At 41.7% G+C, this 22,833-nt stretch overlaps 1 protein-coding gene across 2 annotated transcripts in view; it reads left to right on the top strand.

The window, feature by feature from the left end:
- The first annotated feature begins 4,082 nt into the window (after positions 1 to 4,082).
- The window catches only part of LOC138453622 (G-protein coupled receptor family C group 6 member A-like), a 31,021-nt gene continuing 12,270 nt past the window's right edge, over positions 4,083 to 22,833 (top strand). Inside the window, exons 1-4 of one of the 2 annotated variants that reach the window (XM_069606632.1) lie at positions 4,083 to 4,357; positions 4,476 to 4,776; positions 14,944 to 15,789; positions 20,057 to 20,269. In XM_069606632.1, the coding sequence (XP_069462733.1) occupies positions 4,125 to 4,357; positions 4,476 to 4,776; positions 14,944 to 15,789; positions 20,057 to 20,269 (1,593 nt within the window). In that variant the 5' untranslated portion in view covers positions 4,083 to 4,124. Of the gene's footprint in view, positions 4,358 to 4,475; positions 4,777 to 11,078; positions 11,140 to 14,943; positions 15,790 to 20,056; positions 20,270 to 22,833 lie in introns of those variants that run through there. The other variant, XM_069606633.1, reaches the window with a different exon arrangement.

Raw genomic sequence — 22,833 nt, 5'->3', positions numbered from 1 at the left:
TAATTTCACCAAAATGACAGGGGTAGCGGAAGTGACATCACAATGTAACACCCCCAAGAGTGGGCGTTGCACCGGAAGTGATGTCATTTGATCAACTCCCCCCTTCCCCCATGACATCGCACAGGAAGTGGCATCATAAAGCATTATCCCTCGGTACACTAAGAAAAATATGGTTACGATGTCACTGTATTGTGACATATCATACAAGAATGGATCGTCGTATGTAGCAGTGTGTCAAGGCCCATGTTGCCATGGGAAGTGTTTGAACCCAAATCCCCTCTTTATGCAGATCCACCCTGTTATTTCAACAGGGCTACAGAGCAAAATCCCATTCTGGGGGGACATGGGTGGATAGGTAGGTATGGGGATAGGGGAAAGCCCGGATAAAAGGGGAGAGGGAGAATATTTCACCAGAGAACATGTATTCGTCTAGTCGATGGCATCCACAGTCTTCAATGATTTTGGCACTTACCCCATTTTCTTCTGATTCGACAAGTTACCTTCAGTGTTGTCTAGTGTTGGACTGTTTGCAGTTGTTTCATGGACTTCATTACTCCTGCACAAAATAGCCAGACGTCTCCAATTTTCATCTCCTTCAGAACCTAGAGCTAAGTTTAAAATGGGCTTGATTAGTGCATTGGCAAAAACTGCTACCTGATCATCTTCCTGTATCTTGTCCAATCCTCCACCCGATTGGCTACAAAAGACTGTTGCCGGTAGCCAAATCGGCTGGAGGTGTGGGCAGGACCCGGGCGGGAACAAGAAGAATGCAGACTGGAGCAAAATAAACGCAGTCATACTGCTGGATTGAAAACAGTATTAGCACGTTTATTTTGCTTAAGCTTTCATTATTTTTGGCCAGTTTCCCTTATGTTTTAGTCACAACATAAGGCAAACTAGCCAAAAAGAATGAAAGCTTAAGCAAAACAAATGCGGTAATACTGCCTTGAATCCTGTGTCATTAAAGACGGTTTATAGTGATCATTTCGAAAACAATAATGTCGAAAGTCATTATTTCGAGAAAAAAAATGTCAAAAAAAAAATGTAGAATTTTTTTTTCAATATGTTTTGTTTTCGAAATGGGGGGTTCCCCCCAAGCCCCCTTTTATTGGATTTTTTTTTTGGTTTTACCCCTTTTTTTTTACTCCCAGACCCCAAAATAAATATGTAATTAAAAAAACAGAATTTGAAATTTTTTTTTTCGACATTTTTGTCATTCGACATTATTTTTTCGAAATTATGACTCACCACCATTAAAGACACCGGATTAAAACCGTATTTAGCGTTTATTTTTTCAGCTTTCATTCTTTTTGGCCAGTTTGCCTGGGCTCAAGTCGAGGTTACACGCGGGTGGACTAAGTCCACCCACTCCCCCCCCCCCCCCCAACTGAAGTGAGAAACATTGATGGTCTGCTTTGAATTCATGAATTAAATCCTACCTCAGGGATTGAACCACAGCCATCAGTTTTGCAGGCTGGACGCCTCACCACTGCACCATATAACCTCATAAAAAATAACAAACAACTAAGGTGAAATGTCCAATTTCGGTACTGCAAGTTCCAGGGAAAACCTTTGTATAGGTTCGTGAAGTTTAAAACATGGACGCATTTAACGTTTTCAAAAACACTATTTGAAGAAAATATCCTCTCTTGGTTTTGCGTCTGTATTGATTTTATGGCAGGCATATGCCATTAGTCCTATGCAATTTGGGTGGTTATGAATGGCCAACTTAATTAAATGTATTGCATTCCACTGTAAAGTGCAAACTGCAAACCTGTTGCAGTTCCAAACCCCAAACCGACATATCTCTATGATATTGAATATTCTAAAACCTGCCATGTATATCACCACCAGAGCAGTAATAATGCTCCGAGCAAAATTATAGCCTTGCCCCATCAAGGATAGGGTGGAGCATACCTGATACGTGAGGTAAACATAGCATATTCAAGGTGCTTTGGTGAGGGGAGGATATCTACCCTACGCTGAATAATAAGAGCATGCTTGACAATTACATATGGTGATAACTATAGTTCTCACCAGCGACTAGTGTGCCATACTCATGAGTTACTCATGTGTTGGCCATGTAGAGCCTCACCTCAGTGAGCAATGGAACTAATGTGCTATTACGCTTTCTACCAGTGCCTTACGCTGGAGGACAGATTTCTGTTGTCACTTTTCCAGGATAATACTGTTGACTACACACTTGGTGGCAGAGTTGTATTTCTCACATTGCACAAATACCCCTGTTGAGCACAGATTTCACAAATTAGAAGCCAGGATGCGATAAACAAAAGAATGGAAGGGGCCAATGCAGTTACAGGTACACATAAATGTATGATAACTGGGCTGATATGGGACTTACTGTGTGTATTACTATGCAAAGTTATTAGACTAAAGTGAAATGAAGACGTAATGACAATAAGCCTGAAAGGACTCCACCAGTCGAGAGAGGCACGCGCCTGCGATTGCCAAAATAGCGTCGGCAGGCGCGGGCAAGGAGTCCTGCCATGGCCGACTAACGCTGCGGCCGCAGGCGAGTTGGTGAGCATGTCGCTGCACACACCTCATCCTAGGCCGGCTGCGGCGGCACCACGTGGCGCAGCCATTTTCGAATACCGTGGCTCTGCAACTCTGCAGTAGCCTAAGCCATCCCCAACCCAGCCAGCATTACCCCCGACCCACCTCAGACAGTGATGATGACACTGACTGTCTGACTCACACTTTAATTACTTACCGTGTTGTTTCAGTCTTTGCAGCAGGGAACAGGAGTTGGATTCAGGCCGGGGCGCTTGAGAAACAAACCACACGTGCAGTGCTGCTCTCGTAAAAAATCGCTGCATATCTAGCTGTGGCCACGCCCCCTTTCCCTCTGATTAGAGGAATGCCAGAGGTCGCAAGAGATTGACAGAGATCACTACCAACCGGCAGCGGTCGCTCTTACGACCTCTGGCGACCCCTAAATGACGTCCCTGGCTGAGAACTGTCATATCTGACCTCACAAAGGATAAAGGAGAGGCTCAGTCATTCGTGTTCTTTGTCCTGCTGGTGAACAGACACAGTAGTCAGGCCTGCCCATGGCTTGCAAGAGTCACAGGTTTGACATGAGTATGATACACATCAAGTGTGGCTTTTAATAATATATGTGACATGCCAACCTCCATACCACAACCTAGGTGATGGTTTATATTTTCAGAATGCCCTGCCACCAGGGTGGCTTGTTATCACAGTATCATGATTTTGCGAAAGAGGTGCAGATTTAAGTGCAGCCCTTGGACTAGAGTGACTTTGCTTTCACAGCAGCTGTCGAATAGGGCACCTGTGCCCTCTAAACCCACTCTGTGCCAGTGGAGAGCAGATCAGGAGACTGATGCAGCAGATCACAGCTGTAAACTAAGGTTTTGGCATCGAGCCTATGAAAGGGTGAACACCCTTTCTGAATTATCTGCATTGTTTTATTATTTAATACACATTTTTTATCCAGATTTATTTATTTATTTTATTTATTTAATATTTATAATGCGCCGGTAGCTTGCAAGCCTCGGGGCAAGGGCAGGAGTGGACTGGCCTATACGGAAGTCTGGAGATTTCCCGGTAGGCCGCTGCACACTTGGCCTCTTTTGTGTGATATTTCTAAATGTTCTCATAGGAAAAGTGTTGGGCTTGCTGAAGAAGTGTTAAATGGGGCCATTTTGAAAATTATTTCCAGGGCTTCTTTTGGTTCCCAGTCCACCCCTGGGCAAGGGCTTGTGCGCTGATCAAAGGCTTGCTCTATGCTAAATGTAATAACCCAAAGCCAAAAATCACATTTAAAAATGGTTAGCATTATGTTTGTTACACATTTGGGATGGACAATTGTAAATGACATATGGTGATAAGAACTTTCTAGGTATATTTTGGTAGAAGTCACTTTCGGTAAATGTCGAAGCGGGGCGGGGGCCTATCGCAAACCACCATTCCCAAGTCTCTAACTTCTCGTCACATCTTACACTTCTACACTGTCAAATAAGACGCAAGTGGACGGTGCTACGGTGCTGCGCCACGCCTCAGGCGGTCGCGAGGCGGTTATATATACGGGGCCGAAGCGCTCCCACGCAGGGGCATTTTTTCACAGGCTGCCGAAAGTTATGCGTGGCACTGCATTCCTACAGTCACATAGGAAATCTAAGATGCCTACAAGAGTGTGGCTCTGCTCGCTCGTCTTCTGTTTGTGCCCCGCTCCAGCCGCACCCTGCAGCAGCCAGAGCGGCTTCTCTGCCAGGCTCCAAGGGGACATCATCATTGGGGGCCTCTTCCCCATTCACGTGGGAGTTTCACGAAATGCTGACGCTACTCCGCTGGAAGGCTTCAATTGCACTCGGTAGGTGTCCGTGTTTCTGCCTTATGTGCTAGCTGGTGCAATATTTGTATTTTTTTTGTAAATGACTTTTGCATCTACATTTACATGTATATCTTCAATTGGCTTTATTTGTTCCCAGCTTGGAAATTCGAGCCCTCATTGAAGCCCTGTCGATGGTATACACAATCGAAAAAATCAACAATTCGACCCTCCTTCCAGGCGTCAGTTTGGGATATGAAATCTATGATTCGTGCTCTGACGTCTCCAAAGCCGTCCTTGGAGCAATGCAGTACGTGGCTGGGAGCAATTCCTCTGACTGGACACCTGTCGCGTGCACGAATTCCACCGTATTGTCTGTTCTTCAGGCCGTTGTTGGCGATGCATATTCGGAAATTTCAATTGCCATCTCTCGATTCTTAAGCCTTTCCTTAATACCTCAGGTTAGTATCTAGAGTAGCGGATTTTACAACAGTGTGATTTCAAGTGACTGGCAGAATTTCTAACACGATGTGTTCTTTGTATCAATTGCTGGTGCGAAATATTCTCATATCAGTGCCTTATGGTAAGATAATAATAATTCATATTACAGTACCTAGGCAAGAGTAGGTCGTTGCTTCTTTCTCATGAATGGAATGTGTTTTTTACTTACAGTATGTTTCTTGATTGTCGTCATACAGGTTTTCTTTTGTCTTCCAAATGCTTCTCTATTAATTTGATTTTTCACCACAAATTGCTGTTTTCTTTGACCCCCCCAGACTTGATCGTTTGTGGTTCCTGAATGTAATTAGTGATAGTGGTGGTTGTGGGGTCTAAGAAGGTTGCAATAGGGCTCTGGCTGACAGGAGGCTCCACAGTGATTGGCTGGCAGGATGCGAGGGCCAAGAGGGCCCACACAATGACCATGACGGCCCAAGACAATGCAGAACAGCACAGGTTCGATACTCGGTTCCGCGTTTAGAGGCTGGACTCCAGCATGAAGCACAATAAACGCAATTATTTGTTTTTTTAGAGGCGAGAGACACTATTTTATTCTTAGGTTGTCGGGGCTGGTTGCCTCGTTGATAGTCCGTGCAATGCTACTGGAAGTTCACTATCCATGTCCTGTTGTTAGTCGAGAGCCTAGGTCCTACCAGACTCCATTTTAGGACAGTTTATCTGGTGGACAAGGGAATGGATAATGCCTGGGGAGGTTTCTATTGGGGTGTTCAAAATGTGCAGGAGGGTCAAAGTGTGCATTGCGCTTTGACGCAATGTCCTATTTCTAGCCCTATAATGTGGTACAATGTGGTTTGGAGGGTCTTTCATGTATGTGTTCGTGCTGAATGTGACTTTCTGAGGGGGATTTGGTATTCATTCATAATTTAGGGTGTAGGATTACTGTTTTATGCGCAGGCATGTTTATTGAAGGGAGTTGCTATTACCTTTTAGTTTTCAAATAAATCGTTTTTATTCTCATTTAGCAGAATGATTTAATTATAGTACTCATTAGGTGGTTCCATATATAGTTCTCTGCATTAGTATCCTTTACAGTCGCTTTATTGGTTGGGTTTTCTTAGTCATTTTTTTCTAGCAACTTCTTTTTTCTGGGTGTACATTTTGCTGCTATTTTTCCAATGCCGTGCTTCTTTTTAATGGGCTTGGCTTTATGGCAGTATTTTTCAAGGGTGAATATTTTTGTGTCATTTTATACCTAATATGAAGGTTTATGACTGCCTTTTGTTTGTTTGGGTTTTTTAATTTTCTTTTACGGTACTGGTTTTCATACCATATTTTCGTGTATTTGTGTTTGTTTTTCCGTATTCTTTTATATCACCTGTGTGTATTTTCGGGTTTTGGCTCATGCTTGTTGCAAAGTGAAACCTCGAGTAGCCAAACGCGGATACTATGAGTAAGAAGAGGCGGGGGGTGGGGGGGGCGGTCGATACATGTTTGCTGGTGATTTTTGCCACATTCCCACCCTCTCTGTACTCATGCAGTGGACACACGGGTGGCCCATGAAACAGCTTGACTCGCCATTCGTTCTTTTACGCTGTCATTCAGATGTTTAAAGTATGAGCCTTTGAAGACAGGCTTGTTTCTAAAATTCAGCCTATCCATATAACTATTCTACTTGTTAGCGTGAATGATGTCTCACTACTGGACTAAGGAAGTGTCTACTAGCGCTGACATCTATAATATTATGCATTGCTTAACTGCATCGCCCTGTATGACTGATGGTTTGTGAGCAGGGCCGGCCTTAAGGGCAGCAGCACCCTGGGTGAATTGGCGCCCCATCCTCGCCCACCGCGCCCCCCTGGTTAACAGGGGGCGGGGCGGAAGGGGCGGGGCCAGGAGGGGCCACTTTTTTTTGTTTTTTTTAACCTCCTCGCTTTGGCGAGGAGGTTAAATAGGGCGCGTTAGCACCCCATTGCCATTGAATGAGCCCGCCGCCGCAGGAGGTTCATTCAATGGCAATGAGGCGCCTGCCACGCCTTCTGCCACCACGCCAGCTCTGGGGAGCCCTTGAAAGACTCCCCGGAGCTGGCGTGGTGTGGGGCTAATGGTGCCTTTTCTTGTGAAAAGTGGCCGCGGCAGAGGGGCGCATTTAAATGCACCCCCCTGCCGCGGGCACAATTTACAGTAAAAGGCCACCTGCTGCGCATTCTTCCACAACGCCAGCTCGGGGGAGCCCTTGAAAGACTCCTACGAGCTGGCGTGGCGGGGGCAAAGGGCGCCCTGAGGGGCGTGGTGCCCCGGGAGGTCGCCCGGCTCGCCCCCCCTAAGGCCGGCTCTGTTTGTGAGCATTGATTCATGGAATTATTTTTGCCGAAAACGCAGATTTGTGCGCCTTTCTGCCTGATAATTCCTGTTTGAAGTATGGGGATTTTCGGGCGAAAAGGCTGCAAATCTGCGTTTTAAGCGCAAATAATTCCACGAATCAGGTTGAAGAAAACAATGTTTTAGAGAAAGACTGCACGAAGCTAGGATTGAAAAAGGAACTCTGTATTTACCATGTGTTGCAGGGCACTCGTCGTGTTGACTTAAACGATCTCGATTGTACTGAAACGTGGGGCGATTAGATTGGGACAGTGGAGTAACTTTTCTGAAAATGTTGGGGGGGGGGGCATGACATCTGAAGAAAAGGTGCCCCAGCCAAATGGATGGGGACAAAATGGAGTGCCATAAAAGTTGGGGGAAAGGGGACAAACACCCCCGTGCCCCCTAAAATTACGCCCATGTATTGGGACATCTGTCACTAAAAGGTGTGATTTTGGTTTGGTAAACAGTAGTGAATATCACATAGATTTCCGCGACTGATGGATTGATAACTGTATTTGCACAGAGACTTGCAATTCATAATCATAATTGCTGTATTTGACAATGTTGCCTGTTTAAACAGTATCAAGTGGTAAACTATTTTGCTGCTTCCTTACTCGAAGAAGTGACTCACAGTAACTGACTTACTCCTAGAGAGGGTTATTAGATTCATAGAGGACCTTCCTTGCCTCGAGTAAGTCTTCCTTCATACACATATTGTGATAAGAAGTTACTGTGATTAATTATGACTTTTGACTTACGTCTGGCGGAGGCTATTAGTCACAAGAGAAGTTGCTATGAGTAACTCTGACGTATTCCAGACTTACACTGAGAAAGTAAACGTATTTGAATTTAATTAAAAACAGGCTACCATTTTGAACAGAACTGAAAGAGTAAGGAATGACCGAGAGCATAGGCGGTGGTAGGGTAAGGTGCCTTCACATAAGAGCATGTTTGGATTGAATGACCATTGGTAAAGCAAAAGTGGCCGTTTTCCCTGCAAAGAGCTGAAGGCCATGACGAAAAGAGTGTACTTAAAAAGAAGAAAACAAGCAGCCAGTGTTGTTTATGGAGGATAGGTGTATTACGTTCAAAGTGCAAAACATTTTGCAGAGTTCTTGCAGCTGGTTTCTGCATCACCAGCAGTTTCTGGGTTAGGCATATAGGCAGATTAACACAGAGTGCATTTTCAAAACTCATGCATTTGCTTGGCATTGGCAGTGCATGGTAAGGTAGTCACACCATTTCCAAGCTGTTGCCATCATGAGCCTTGGAAGGGCCGTTATATGTCAGTTGTATGTTTTTCTATCACATTGAAGGTATGGAAGTCAAAAGCACAAATACGCACACCATTGCCACTTATTGTCCTGAACATCGCATGCTGTTGCGCAATTGTCTCATAATAAGTCCCTTTCGTGGATAGTCCCAATTAGGATAAGAGAGGAAGTTTCCATTATGCCTAGTAAGCACACCACTGGAACCTAGATGGAAAAGCACAGCCAGGTTCCATTAAGCCCAATAAGCACTAGAGTAGGGACATATTTCATTATGCCCAGTTAGCCGAGCAAAGCCAGATTCCATTATTTCAAGTTAGCACAGTATGGGCCTGATCACGAGTTAGACGGTATCCTGGATGGGATACCGCCCAACTATATTAGCGTTAGCGCGCACCGGTCCGGCGGTATTGCTGCGGGATCACGGGTTGGGAGCTTACTGTTAATCTCCATGGACCCAATGGGGAATTTTTGGCACATTTACCGTGCAGTGATACCTCTGGCCATAATTGCACTGAAAATTGCAATTTTCTCAGCGAATTTACCCCCAGCTCAGAGCTGTGGGTAAATAAGCCAGACTCGTGATAGGACCTGCCCATAAATGCAGGGGCAATACCGTTACCGCCACATTTAAGGGCTACCACCGAACCAACTCGTGATGAGACCCTATGCCTGGATGCCATTATAATTAGTTTCAATGTTAAGGCCAGATTCAAATGTGTCAAATAAACACAGCAGTGCCAGAGTTCTTTATGTTCTGGCAACATAAAAGTGCCAGATGTCCTTATAGATATTGAATTATAGATAATGAATGCAAAATAGCCAGCATCACTTTTGATAGGTTGACACAGTGAGATATGATTCCATTACTCTCAGGTAACACAGTAAATCCATCTTCCTTTGTGCCCCTTTAGCAGCCAAGGCAGATTTTATGAGACCACTTAGCACAGTAAGACATATAATAGCATGGCCTGAAAGGAAGTCTGCAAGATTCATTTATGCCATTTGCATTGTCATCTGTGACGTCCAGTGTGTCAGTCTGAGCAGTGCATCGAGGGGTTCGAATTATGATTGCATAGCTGACCATAACTGGCAAACTTATTTGGTTTTTTCGATTTTGCGCTGCCACCATAATGTCCCATTGACAAACATTTTTCTCTGAATTTTAAATACTTTTATTAGAGCAACTTAAACATAACGTCCTTTAACAAAGATTTTTCATTGAATTTCAAAGGTTTTTATTCGCGCAACTTAACCATAATGCCCTTTAATGTTTTTTCACTGAATTTCAACAGTTTTATAACTAAAGATGTTTTATCATGTTCCAGGCCTTTTAATATATATAAAATAACTATAACAGTCCTGCAAAAAGCATATTTTTTGAAGCACAAATTGATGTGTGTCACTCTGAGCAGCACATGTTGGGAATGCAAGTCGTGGTTGAATTGTCTAGGGATTGAGTCTTAACCAAGACCTCTGCACCACCAAACCACCCAGGGAAGGGACTGCTAAGCATCTCAGAGTAGACACTGGCCATTGACGCAGGCCCAGTCCCCACTTTAACCTCATAGCTGGTCCCTTGTGGCCATGGCGAGTGGCCAGATTGTCCGGGGCATGGCCGCTGACCACAGGTTATCACTCAGGCCCCAATGTTATATCATTATTTTTAGTATCTACATTTTGGCACTTTTGGAAAAATAGAACACCGGACAGATAAACCCCAAATTAGCAAAAGCATGCTTTTGCTACCTGGCAAAAGCCCTCAGGCACGTTTGGTGTAAATCCATCCCGTGGTTCGGAATGTGGCCACAAGCACAGGTCTGTTCACTTCCATCAGGATTTCCAAACTTTTTTGACCTCCCCCTACAACTTTGCCCCCTTCGATGAAACAACACCAAATTTTTCTAAAATATTCAAGTTGTTTTTGAAAAGATGTATGCAGATTCCTCAAACGACACCAAAGGCATAAGCTGCCCAAAAACAGCCATTCACTGATACTGGCCTTCTTACAATGTCCCACCCCTGACGAAACCACACCAAACTTTGCAAACATATTTAAAGTCAGGTGTATACATGGAAAAATAAGCAGGCCCCAGACAGATAATACAATTTGTATTCATAATTATGGACTCCTATCTTGTTTCACTGTGTGCTTCTCAGATTTATATGCATTGATGCATTGATGCTCTGCAGATACCCTGTATAATAACACATGTCTGTAGTAATTCTTGTATCGTGATTCCAAGTTTAACATTAGTCAAGAATCTCATAAGCTTGGATTTATGATTCTACTGGCCAAACATACCAGATTAAGAATACTCTTCTTCTATGGTCCATGCTGCATCCGTTGCCTATATTTATGTTTTACTGAAATGCTGTGTTAACAACAAAACTACATGTTGTGATAAATGGAGTAGTTCATGAGAGGTCTCCCGATCACCCTTTAATGTTGCTAGCAATAGTCTAAACCGAACTCCCTTTGGACTTTTCACCAGGATTGCTACAGAGGAGTGATGCCATAGGTGACGTCATTAGTAATGTCATTGATGATGCCATCTGTGATGTGATCTTTGGTGTCCCAGGTGTTAGTCTTAGCAGTCCATGGTACATGGTGGTGGTGCGAGTTATGGTTGCATAGCTTACCATAACTGGTGTTTGTCTTTTGCTTTTAGATTTTGCCCTGCAACCATAACCTTCCTTTAACAAAGGGTTTTTGCGGTGGGTGAAAATATGGTGAGTAATGGCAATGGAGAAGGTAACTGCCATAAGAACAGGGACATACCAGAGATACTTGTCTATATGGTCCCCTTTTAGAGACTTTGTCAGAGACAGGGAAGCCCATTTCGATAAACCACAGACCCTCAGAAATATATTGATCACCTAACGATCCATAACAGGGAGAGAGAGAGACAGCAGGACGAGAAAACCAGAAGGAGGCAGCAAAGGACTTAAGAATCCAGTAGAGATGGCCATGGGGGGGGTGGAGGTTTGGGGGAGGGAAGACCTAGAGGGGCAAAACGAAACACAAAGGGGAAAACCCCAGAGATACAGGACAATACACGATATAGCAACAAGAGTAAATAGGACTATGTTGTAAGAAATGTTAAATTGAAATTACTAGGTTTGGAATACGGTAACACCGAAGGGACACTAAATCTGTTAAAAAAGGGAATAATGGAAAAGAAAGAGGGGGGGATTAATTGTTTAATTGTTATACTCAAGAACTTGAAAGAAACAAACACTGACTATAAGAAGAATGCTTGGGATACTACACTGGTTTTCTTAAACATGCTTTTAACCTATGCTCTTGAGAAGAAAATAGAAAATAAAGTTTATTAAAAAAAACAAAGGGTTTTTGCCGAATTTTGCAGATTTTTATTAGAGCAATTTAACGATAACGTCCCTTTCACAACGTTTTTTCATTGACTTTCAAAGGTTTTTATTGGAGCAACTTAACCATAACGTCATTTAACAATGTGTTTTCATTGAATTGTATATGTTTCATTAGGTAACCATAACGTCCCTTTAAAGAAGTTGCTCATTGAATTTAAATGCTTTTTTTATAACGGAAAATGTTTTATGATGTTCCAGCACTCTATATAAACTATCAATAATTCATCTTTTAACTTATATGAAAGTACTACAATGCTTCTTTACCAAGCATATTTTTTGCAGCGTGTACTGTCTTTTTCAGTGGCACATGTTGGGGATGCAAACCATGGTTGAATTGGCTAGGGCATGATGCCCGACCATGACCCCGCCCACTAGACCACCCTCATTATCCACTGCACCTAGCCTACATCCTAGTCCACTGTCCACTATATCCCCATAATGTGACCAATGGCCAGTGTTCATGGCTTGCGGCCATGGCCAATGTCGACAATCCATGGGGCCTGGGCATCGGCCACGTTGCAGGTCCCACTAAGCAAATCAGAGTAGACCTTTGTCCTTGCCGGGGGCCAAGCCCCACTGCCCATACACCAAAGCTATATCACAATTTTTTGTACCTACATTTTGGCAATTTTGAAAAAATAAAACACAGGACAGATTAGAAAAAGCATGCTTTCAGGTCCTTGCCGATGCACCTCATGCAAGTATGCGGCAAATCCATCCAGCACTTCAGGTTGTGGCCGCAAGCAGAATTTATTTCCCCATTCACGCCTATCCAAATTTATTATTACACAGCAGGACCCTGGTCGCCATGTCCACTTTTACTGCATAGCCAGTGTTTCATGGCCATGACTAGTGATCAGGTTTTAGGGGGCATGGACGGGCAATTTACTACCGAATTTCAGAATTTGCACGCACAGGGCAGGCCTTCGACTTCATATTATTGATGATGATGAGACAGTATTCGTGTCTGTACAACATTCCACTGAAAGTCTACAGCCAATACACCCTTTTTCGTACCTGAATTGGAAGTGATGTCACAGGTGCAAAATTAGCACATATACCAGAAGGGAAAATGCCTGCCAGAGTGATTAGCATTGCTATCTGGTCATGTGGTAAGTTGGATATCGGTGCATCACACAAAGGAATACCTCTCTTCGCTGGGTGACCGGTAGAAATAGGTCATTTGGCACGTAGCTACTCAGCTGTTCAACTTCTGCCAGCACACTGGTGGAGCGCTTAGTGGAAATGATACCCCCGCGGGTAACAAAGGAAAGGAGCCTGAGGTAGTCTGTCCACCACGTTGATGGAACCTGCTCAGGCATCTGCTCACAGCTTTAGGGGATTTCCTGGGAGCTCCTATTCAGATCATGGAAGATACACCCCTGCTACGCCAACACACCACAAAGGCTAAGAGTAGCACACGGCGGGTCTTACTGTTGCCGTGTTCCCATTTACTATAGCTGGTGTTTTATGTCATATTGCAGGACAGTTCAGGTGGCAGAATGGCAGGGCTGGTTTTAGGATTCAAGGGGCCCTGCGTGGAATAAGGCAGGAGGCTCCCTAATTTGCATATTTATTGACATCACAGAGATGTCACAGACAATGATGTGACCTGGAGCAACATGAGTCTTTGATACTCGAGGGGCACATCAGATCTTTTACTACAAGCAGTTACCTAAGTATGCAAAGAGACAAATACACCTTCTTTGCAATATATGAACGGTCTCAGTTTGTATTGTTATTTCAAATGGAGCAATACCATGACATGAGGGGGGCGTTTTGAGTAGTGGACATCGTGAACTGAATCACTTTTAGAAACTGTTGATCTTTGGCCGGTAGGACACAGTGGCATACAATAAATTGCCCAGATGTACACATACTAGTTAAGTGGGCAAGCTGGGATCTGAGTCTAGCCTGCACCTTTGCCACTAAACCACATATCACCCCAAATGTAATTGGTTGAAATATGTGTTTGGCTTTTAAGAATACTGTTTGATTGAGATGACACCAAATGCTACACAAATCTAACAGATATATAGATCCTTACAGAAATATGCTAATCAAAATGATTATGGTTGAGGCATTAGCTTCCCCATCTTGAATGAAATACTACAAATACCAGAATACTATTCAGCTTGAGGCTAAACGTGGCTTCTGGATTTTGTGAATGTGCTTTGGAGACATACAACCACACAATAATATATAATGTGTGACAAGGTTTACTAGCCACTGACAAGTATATGATGTCAAGAAAAGGTGACATTCCACAAATCCCACAAAAAAGTAAGCAGTTTGTTGTGTGTCAAATACAAAACCATAAAAATTAGGGATATAATTTGAAACCTTCTTTTGTGCAACACATTTTTATTGTTGTGAAAGAAGGCAAACATTTGGGTTGCTGACAGGAATTTTGTGAAGATTTTTCAAAGGAGATATTCACCCATTACAATTGTATCATCAAAACGTTAAAACGAATTAAAATCTTATCGAAAGCAGTAAGAAAGCACCTCGGTTTAGATGCTCTGCCTATTACATAGAAAGGATTGAGTAGTAAATCACGTAGCACAATTGGAACCTGCAGGGCCACGTCTGATGGGTTATGGGGGAGTCCGGCTAGATGGGTGGTCTCCAAGACCTGTCTGGGGTTGGTAGAAATTAGCAGGGCCTCACGGGAGAGAAAGTAGAACCTTGCTTCGCAGAGCAGCCTGTCCAGCGTGGATCCTCATGGCTAATTTATAGGGGGCAGCTGCTACCTGTGGGGTTCCCATTGGTGCGACGTCCTGGGTGACCACACGATTGCCTATGCCTAGCGATTGCCCTGGTAAAGAGAACATGCATTATTCACATGCCTGACCTACACTGTAGTTTGAGGACATAGTTGTGAAATTATATATTTGTTTTTAATATCACAAATATGACCCATTCTATATGAGATTTAGACTATGTAAGAAACACAGTAGTAATAATCGGAGGAATTCCATTAATCTGGTAATTTAAAGAATAGTGTTTTAAACAAAAATCAGTTAGTGAATGCGTTCTTCTGCAAATTAGTTTTTTTGTGTCCAACACATTGTCATAAGTTTCACAAATTGCATTTTTATGCCAGTGCAGGTTTTATAATGTCATCACTTCTTGTTCACACAGATCAGCCACTCTTCATCCGCCTCTATTCTCAGTGACAAAAAGAGGTTCCTGTCGTTTCTGCGAGCAGTTCCAAGTGATGTCTACCAAACAAAAGCCATGGCCAAGCTCATCCGCGCCTTTCAGTGGAACTGGGTGGGAGTCATTGCAAGCGATGACGACTATGGACGCTCGGCGCTGCAAAGTTTATCAGACGACATAGGTGCAGAATCTATCTGCATTGCATACAAAAAGTTAATACATTTTGATGTCAACCACCCAGACTTGAAGGAAAACATACAAAACATCACTGATACACTTGTATCATCAAATGCAAGCGTTGTGGTTATCCTTGCGAAAAGCTCCGTTGTCATAAAACTGATTGGCGAATTTGTCAAGCTCAACATTACAAAAACCTGGATTGCGAGTGATGCATGGTCCACGTCCAAAGAAGTGGCAACCATGGAGGGCGCAAGTGAAATTGGAACCGTGCTTGGGTTTTCTTTTAAGAGTGGCAAGATTGATGGCTTTGAAGAATACCTGCAAAATCTATACCCACAACCTCTTGTAATTAATCGATTTATTGAAGAGTATAAGGACTATCGCTTTCTCTGTACAGAAGAGTACAAGCAGTGTCTGGAGACTTCTTCAAAGGCCTGCAATGCTTCTGATTCAGTGAACCAAAAGTCTCCCATGGCTTGCAGTATAGACAATGTCTTGCTAGCAAATGATGACTTCTTGGTGCAAAATGTTGAACAAGGCACTGCGTACGGTGTCTATTTGGCAGTTACCGCTATAGCACAAGGTTTGCGAAGTCTAATGTGTGACTCTGGAAGATGCAATAACATCACCAGCTACCCTCCAGGCCAGGTACAGTACAATGCATTGTGGGACTGATGCCTGTAAAACACTGCACACATTAGTAGCCCAACAACATTTGTTTACCTTTTAAGGTTGCTCAATGTGTTGAAATCACGTTGCTAGCTACCTTGGCAATTGTTGAAAGAATACAGTTTACATCTACTCATGGTATTGATAAAAATACATGTTTGATGAGAACCTAAGCCTGCCTTATATTCTAAACCTTTGGATCCAGATAATGTACTCCATCATTTGAGTCTTCAAGCTCCAAATACCATCAGACGTGTACCATGTAGTCAGCTATTATATTCTAACCATGTAGTTAGTGATACTTCTGAATTACAAAATCAATTTCATATGATGAAATCTACATTTCTGAAGTGTGGCTATTGCCCGTTAGAATTACAAGAAGCTGAACATAAAACCATATCAATTACAAATGAGGATTTACTAAACCCTTCAAGGAACAATGGATCACCAAATGTGCTATTTAGACGATGATCTTAGATAGATGGAAAATGTTCTCTCATGAGCAGACTCTCTCTCTACTCTATTTCAAACTCCCCGTACATTACCTTATAAAAGAGACAGACATTTGAGAGTCTTCTTGGTGAACAGATAATGAAGCCCTGTTGTTACATAACAACAAATATAAAAAAGAAATAAATGTTCAGTTGCCTTAATTGTATTAATTGTAATACTGTTATTAAGTTAGCCATTGCTTACTTATAATAATATTATTACAATTAAGGTAAGGGAACATTTATCTATTTTTAATATGTGTTGTTATGTAACAACAAGGCTTCATTATCTTTTCACCAAGAAGACTCTCAAATGTCTGTCTCTTTTATAAGATAATGTACGGGGAGTTTGAAATAGGGAAGAGAGAGTCTGCTCATGAGAGAAGATTTTCCATCTAACTAAGATGATCAAATATATAGCACAAATGTGAACATACAATGTGGAAACGAACACCATATTTGGTGACCCATTTTTCCTTGAAGGGTTTAGTAAATCCTCATTTGTAATTGACATGGTTTTATCTTCAGCTTCTTGTAATTCTAACGGGCAATAGCCATACTACCGAAATGTAGCTTTCATCCTATCAAATTGATTTTGTAATTCAGAAGTATCATTAACTACATGGTTAGCATATAATAGCTGACAACTCCTGAAACCATGGGTTCAGAAAATGACTTCCACTTTAACTGATATAGGTTAATCTGAAACCAAACTCATAAATAATCCAATAAAAGTGATAACAAAACTAGAAACGTGGGTTTGGATAAAAACTCAAGATACGGCAGCCACATAAAAATAAGCGGCTCATATTTTACCAATATGTAGGAAATTGAATGATATACGATTTTATCTGAGGAAATTTCCAAATAGATTGTCCCGACAAACCTTTATGAGAGCTCGCCTGAAAATCATTGCAACAAATTAAATAAGAGTGACCATAGGGTTATCAACCACAAATTTATGCTGCTTCTGTGGGATGACGGACCAAAGGGAAATCATCAGACACCTGCTATTTAATTGTAAAGGTCTGGAGAAAGAGAGAACGACCCACATGTTGCATCTGTTTAAAGATATACCCTACTATGACGAAGCAACTTGGTGGAATCGCCTAATGGAGTGAGAAAGAACTACTGAGACTATTGCAGTGACTCAATTTCTGCAGAACATTGGCCTTATGAAGGCTTAGAAACAAGCTAACCTTCTTTGAAAAAACAAATGGCCGACCGTCAACTATGTGAGCAAGTAAATTGTCGTTTTCTTTTTCAGGGACATTCAAAAATGAAGTAATGTAAGAATTCTTTTTGTAAAAAAAATGTGCAAACATTTTAAATTAAAAAAAAAATAGCTGACTACATGGTACACGTCTGATGGTATTTGGATATTGAAGACTCAAATGATGGAGTACATTATCTGGATCTGAAACTTTAGAATATAAGGCAGTCGTGAACTGATTAGGCTCTCCTTAAACATGTATTTTATCAATACTATGAGTAGATGTAGACTGTATTCTTTCAACAATTGTGAAGGTAGTCAATATATTGCACTCAGAAGAATTTGAGGGTAGCCAATGTATTGCACTTAGAATACCTTTGAGGGTAGCCAATGTACTAACCACCCCTGCTCCTGCTACCCTCCAGAGTAGCACACAGGCCCTAAGGGCCAGCCAACCTACACATGAAACACACAAAATACACACCCAACACAACAAACAGTTGCACAGGACACGCACAGGAGCCAGTTTCACCTGGTTCTGCAAGCATCATCAGAAGAGCACAACCTCTATCCTATCCCTCTTCCCTCGCTAACCCACAACGTCTTTTTTCTTACAAAGCCGTGTGAGCGCCTGGAGACCAAGCCAATGGTAACGGTGCGTGGTATAAGTTAACTTAACATAACAATCATATTGATATATTTCAAAAAATCCATAGATGTTTTCAGAGAACCTGACCATACTACAAAAGGCATCATTTATATACCAACAACAATATTTAATGAATTGTTGCCAATCCATATTGTTCAAAATGTATCTTGAATCAAAATGAAACATAAACAAATGTGCATAGAGGGCTACTATAGCACCAATGGATGTTCCAGAGGTCTGTAGACAACATCAGCTATAAAACCTAAAGTAGTCATTGCGTGAAATAAAATCCAATAGTATAATCAACAACTCTTTTCATGCTGCAATTTCAGCTGCTTGACTCCACTCAACTGCTTAATCTTTTGTGTAAGCTGTACATTTGTGCAGTATTCCTTTGCATTAACAATTGTGTTCCTTTACCACTCAATGACATACATGTAGATTTGATTAGATCTATGAGGTATTGGTCTGAATAATAGTTTATTCCTGTCCGATTTGAATGATAACATATTGGAGTTATTTTCTAATGTTTAAGAGAAGAAGAAAAATGATATTATATTATGTTTACAGTACATAGTCACAATTCCTGGGGGTGAATGAGCCCATTCTTTTGAAAGTTTGAGCATGCGATCTACTCTGGAAGAAATCTCGGGGACCAAGAAATATATCATAGCTGGGTAACTATGCTCCTCTAAAGTGGAATCTCCCTATTTTAGGAGCACAGAAAGTATATGCTGTGCTAAAAGGAGTCTGTCACTCAGGACCCCAGTGAAGGCAGATGAATTGAGGGTTAATAGAAAAGTGAAATTTCTGAGTCCCAACAGTACATAAGTTTGTCCCTCCTTCACCATCCCTAGGAGGGTCACATTGAATCACAGCACAGAGAGAGCCCAGACAAAGAAGCCTCTGTCTCTGCATTGAACCCGCCTAAAAGGACAGAGCCTGTTGTACTCTCTGAACACTTACATAACACATGTGTGCTGCCTTAGTTTTCTGACACTGTGTATATCATGGGATATTTTTACTGCTGCCAACTTGGAGTTAAGGAGCCCTCCCTGAAAACATGCCCACTTCTTGTTTTGTTTATGCATTGTTTGACACTAGTGTTGATTTTGTGATTATCCACTAGTCATATTCTCATGGGATCTGTTCTAAGCAAATATGTATTTTCAGTATGCTCAATTCCAATATTCTGCTACATATCTGAGTTTTAGTTAAATATTCTATCAGAAATGTAAGGCCCACAGCGAGTCAATTAAAGCTTTGCCTTCATGAAGAGACCATGGGCCTGATTTACAAAGCAATTTTTAATGGGATTGCACCATTGTAAGGCACATGTGTAAATCAGGACCTACGTCTCATTGGGGATGACCAGCTGAAAAGAGAAACATCTTGGGAATAGTCAAAAAACAATAATAACACAGTGGATCAGCAGAAGACCGTAGCCACAGTTACAAGGCCTCCTCTTTCATCTCCAACCTTCCTTATGATCGCTCAGTGTCTCCCTTAGTCAACATTCCACATTGACAATGCTCACTTCAGCTGTGTTGTTTAATCCCTTTCCTTGATTTTGCCATATTCTAATATCTTCAAAGCCTTGGGGAATGAAGCTGTAACAGGGGTTATCATCCCCTACTCTCTTGTGCCCTTGACTTCACCTCTGGCCCAAAACTCGGGTGTGGGCCGAAAACACCTGATATAGCCCTGCCCCCTGGTCTGTAATGTCACACAACAGCATATTGTTTTTTAGAGCAGATCAGAGCATGTACATATTGCTAAGGAAGAATGTTTTCATGCTTCCTTTGCCCCAAAGACCCAGGTGAAGCCATATGCACTAACAACGCCACCCAATCCGTTTATATTCCTTAATTATATCTGATCTTGCCTTTTTAGTTACTCAACAAGATAAAGAAAGTGAACTTTTCCCTGGATGACGGGCCCTTTTACTTTGATGAAAACGGAGATTCCATTAATGGATATGACCTGATGAACTGGCAGTACCGCAATGGCTCTTTTCAACTAAGGAAAGTGGGGGAGTTCACTTTGTTGGATCAGAATGTGAAATTCAACAAAATCCCTATTCAGTGGAACTCAGCAGAAAAGAATGTAAGTATAATGATTGACGGTTGCATGTTTATACATTGAACCAATAGCCAAGACTTTGGGCTTTTAAAACGATGGTAATCACAGTCCCAATTATGACTATTGCATGGGGGGTGGGGGCACTAGTTTCCTAGTTTCCACAAGAACAGAACTGGGTGGGTGAATACTGATATTTTTTACAGAGAAGCATCCAACCTCAAATGCACACACGTCTGGGAGACCTTAAAGTGAATGAAGCCTCTGAATACGTACACACCGGGCCAACTTATATCCACAAAGCCATTACCAAAGTCGAATACTACATTTAGTGTTTCATTTGTCCTTTTTTTATTGTTACAGTTGAAAGCAAAGTTCAACTTTTCAATGCAGAATTTAAATAAAGAAAAGGAAAAACAAAACATAGTTAAAAACATTCCATATATCCAAGTCTGAGTGTACAAAACAGCCAAAAGAATCACAAAACATATCATGAAACTCTAACCAACATAGAAACAACTACATTTCAGTTTGTGAAACTTCAATAAAATGTCCTAAAAAGGCAATCAACATTTCTAGAAATAATAGAAACTTTACCATAGCTAAGATCACAGTAACACAGTGACCCATACAAATCTTTTCACATAGAGTGTCAGCCGATAAACATCTATAATACTTAAAAGTATGTTGTAAAAAACTATTTTCTTTGTGATAGTAAATACGGACAGACCACCACCAGCTGTTTCAGGGTTTCAACCTGGCTTTGATTTTGACAAAATCGGCAACATTGCTTTTCCATCGGCCATTTTAATCTAGACCCCAAAACTTCTCTAGTTGGCCATAAATTGAAATGAAATTCTCTAAACTTCGTCGACGGGAACATCATAAGATACAGAGGGCTTTGATGCAAAAGCTTCAGATCAAAGTAACCACTTCAAAAAATCTTATATCCATAGCACTGGTCCCAAGACATCCTCCAATCATGGTGCCATAGTTTAGTCTTAGCTCGATCTGGATTAGTTGAAAGTAGATATAAAGTAATGTCTGCTTCTAACATAGTATTGGTATAAACTTTCTTCCTTGACTGCAAGGAACCATCCAAGTCGGACTCCAGTAAAATAGCTATGGATGGAATTATTGACATAGTTTTATTGCTGTTTAGAATACATTTCCTCAGGATTCGCCATTTGTACATGATATTTAGTGATAATACCCCAAACTCGTATTGTATCAGTTGGATTGGCATACTTGATGGAAGAGACAGCATTTTCTTCCAGAATAAGCTGTCAATATTGTTCCAGTCCGGTATAATTTCAACCATCTTGGTCCCCATCCCATAAAATAAAATAGGGACCACCTTTTGTTTATAAAAGGTGACTAGAGGCCTGCATGAAAATTTCCCATATTTCCTATGGATGATCCCAGCCTGTATTGCCGCTGTCAAAGCCTTACTTCTAATATCAGATTTATAAGAGGCCTCTTGATTACTATTATTTGTATTCATGTCCAAATAACGATACTCATCCAATACTACCAGGGGTTTCTCATATAGGGACCATTTTACTGGACATCTTTCGGTGGGTAAGAAATCACACTTTCCAGATGTTGACGAATGCCGGCTATAAACAGGTTGAAGAGTGCAGGTGCTAAAATGCACCCCTGTTTTAGGACTCTGAATGTCAGTGCTGATTGTGTCAGACGTCTGTTCTGATTCAACCTGATTTGTATCGATGTATCTGAATAAAGTTGGGAGACCAATGATTGATTATATACCGGACATGCTTCCTCCTCCATTTAAAAAAATAAAAGATCTATTGGAACTGAATCAAAAGCCATTTTAATATCTCTAAATGTCATGTAGACCGGCTGACCTAATTGAATTACTCTTTTTTTGACCAAGGTTAATGCCAAAAGATGTATTGAAGTACCCATTCCCAGGACAAACCCTGACCGCGGCCTGTCCCCCAGTGATGCATGTTCAATCCAGCGTGTCATGTATCTGAGGAGCAAACGAGCAAAGATTTTACCCGGGGCATCTAAGAGGGTGATAGACCGATAGTTCGGCAGCAATTCTCGATCTCCCTTCTTAAATATCGTTATGATAACGGATTTCTTCCGGGATTGTGGGATTTTGTTGGATTGCAAAACCTGGGTGAAAATAGAGAAAAGAATCATGGACTAAGCCTCCGGATGAGTCTTTAACATAAAATGTGTGAGTCCATCAGGACCCGGAGCTCAGTTTTTTTTATTTGAAAGACAATGTTGTTAAGATCAAAAACTAGGGAATCATCAGTATTTCAAGTGTAATTCTCTTTGCAATGTATCAAAGTCTGTGAGGCCTATGGTTCTAGAAAATTTGGTTTCCATACTTTCTCTTGAATTGGGTTAGGTTGGAGCGGGAGTTGTAGATCACTATTACCTTTATTCATTTATATTTTTGGTTGCTATTGTACGAAGCATTATCCCCCCATCCTGCTGTTACATGAAGGCTCAATGAGACTTCAGCCAATTCTTGTACCCCAATTTAAGTTTTTGTGACAGAAGTGATCTAGGAGTCCAGTCTAGATGGCCAATTGCGCTAAGGTTTTTCC

The sequence above is a fragment of the Ambystoma mexicanum genome, chromosome 4p, assembly GCF_040938575.1.
Source record: "Ambystoma mexicanum isolate Mex_15411 chromosome 4p, UKY_AmexF1_1, whole genome shotgun sequence".
Taxonomy (NCBI): domain Eukaryota; kingdom Metazoa; phylum Chordata; class Amphibia; order Caudata; family Ambystomatidae; genus Ambystoma; species Ambystoma mexicanum.
The sequence above is the reverse complement of the archived record's forward strand: the minus strand, read 5'-3'. Positions and strand labels throughout refer to the sequence as shown.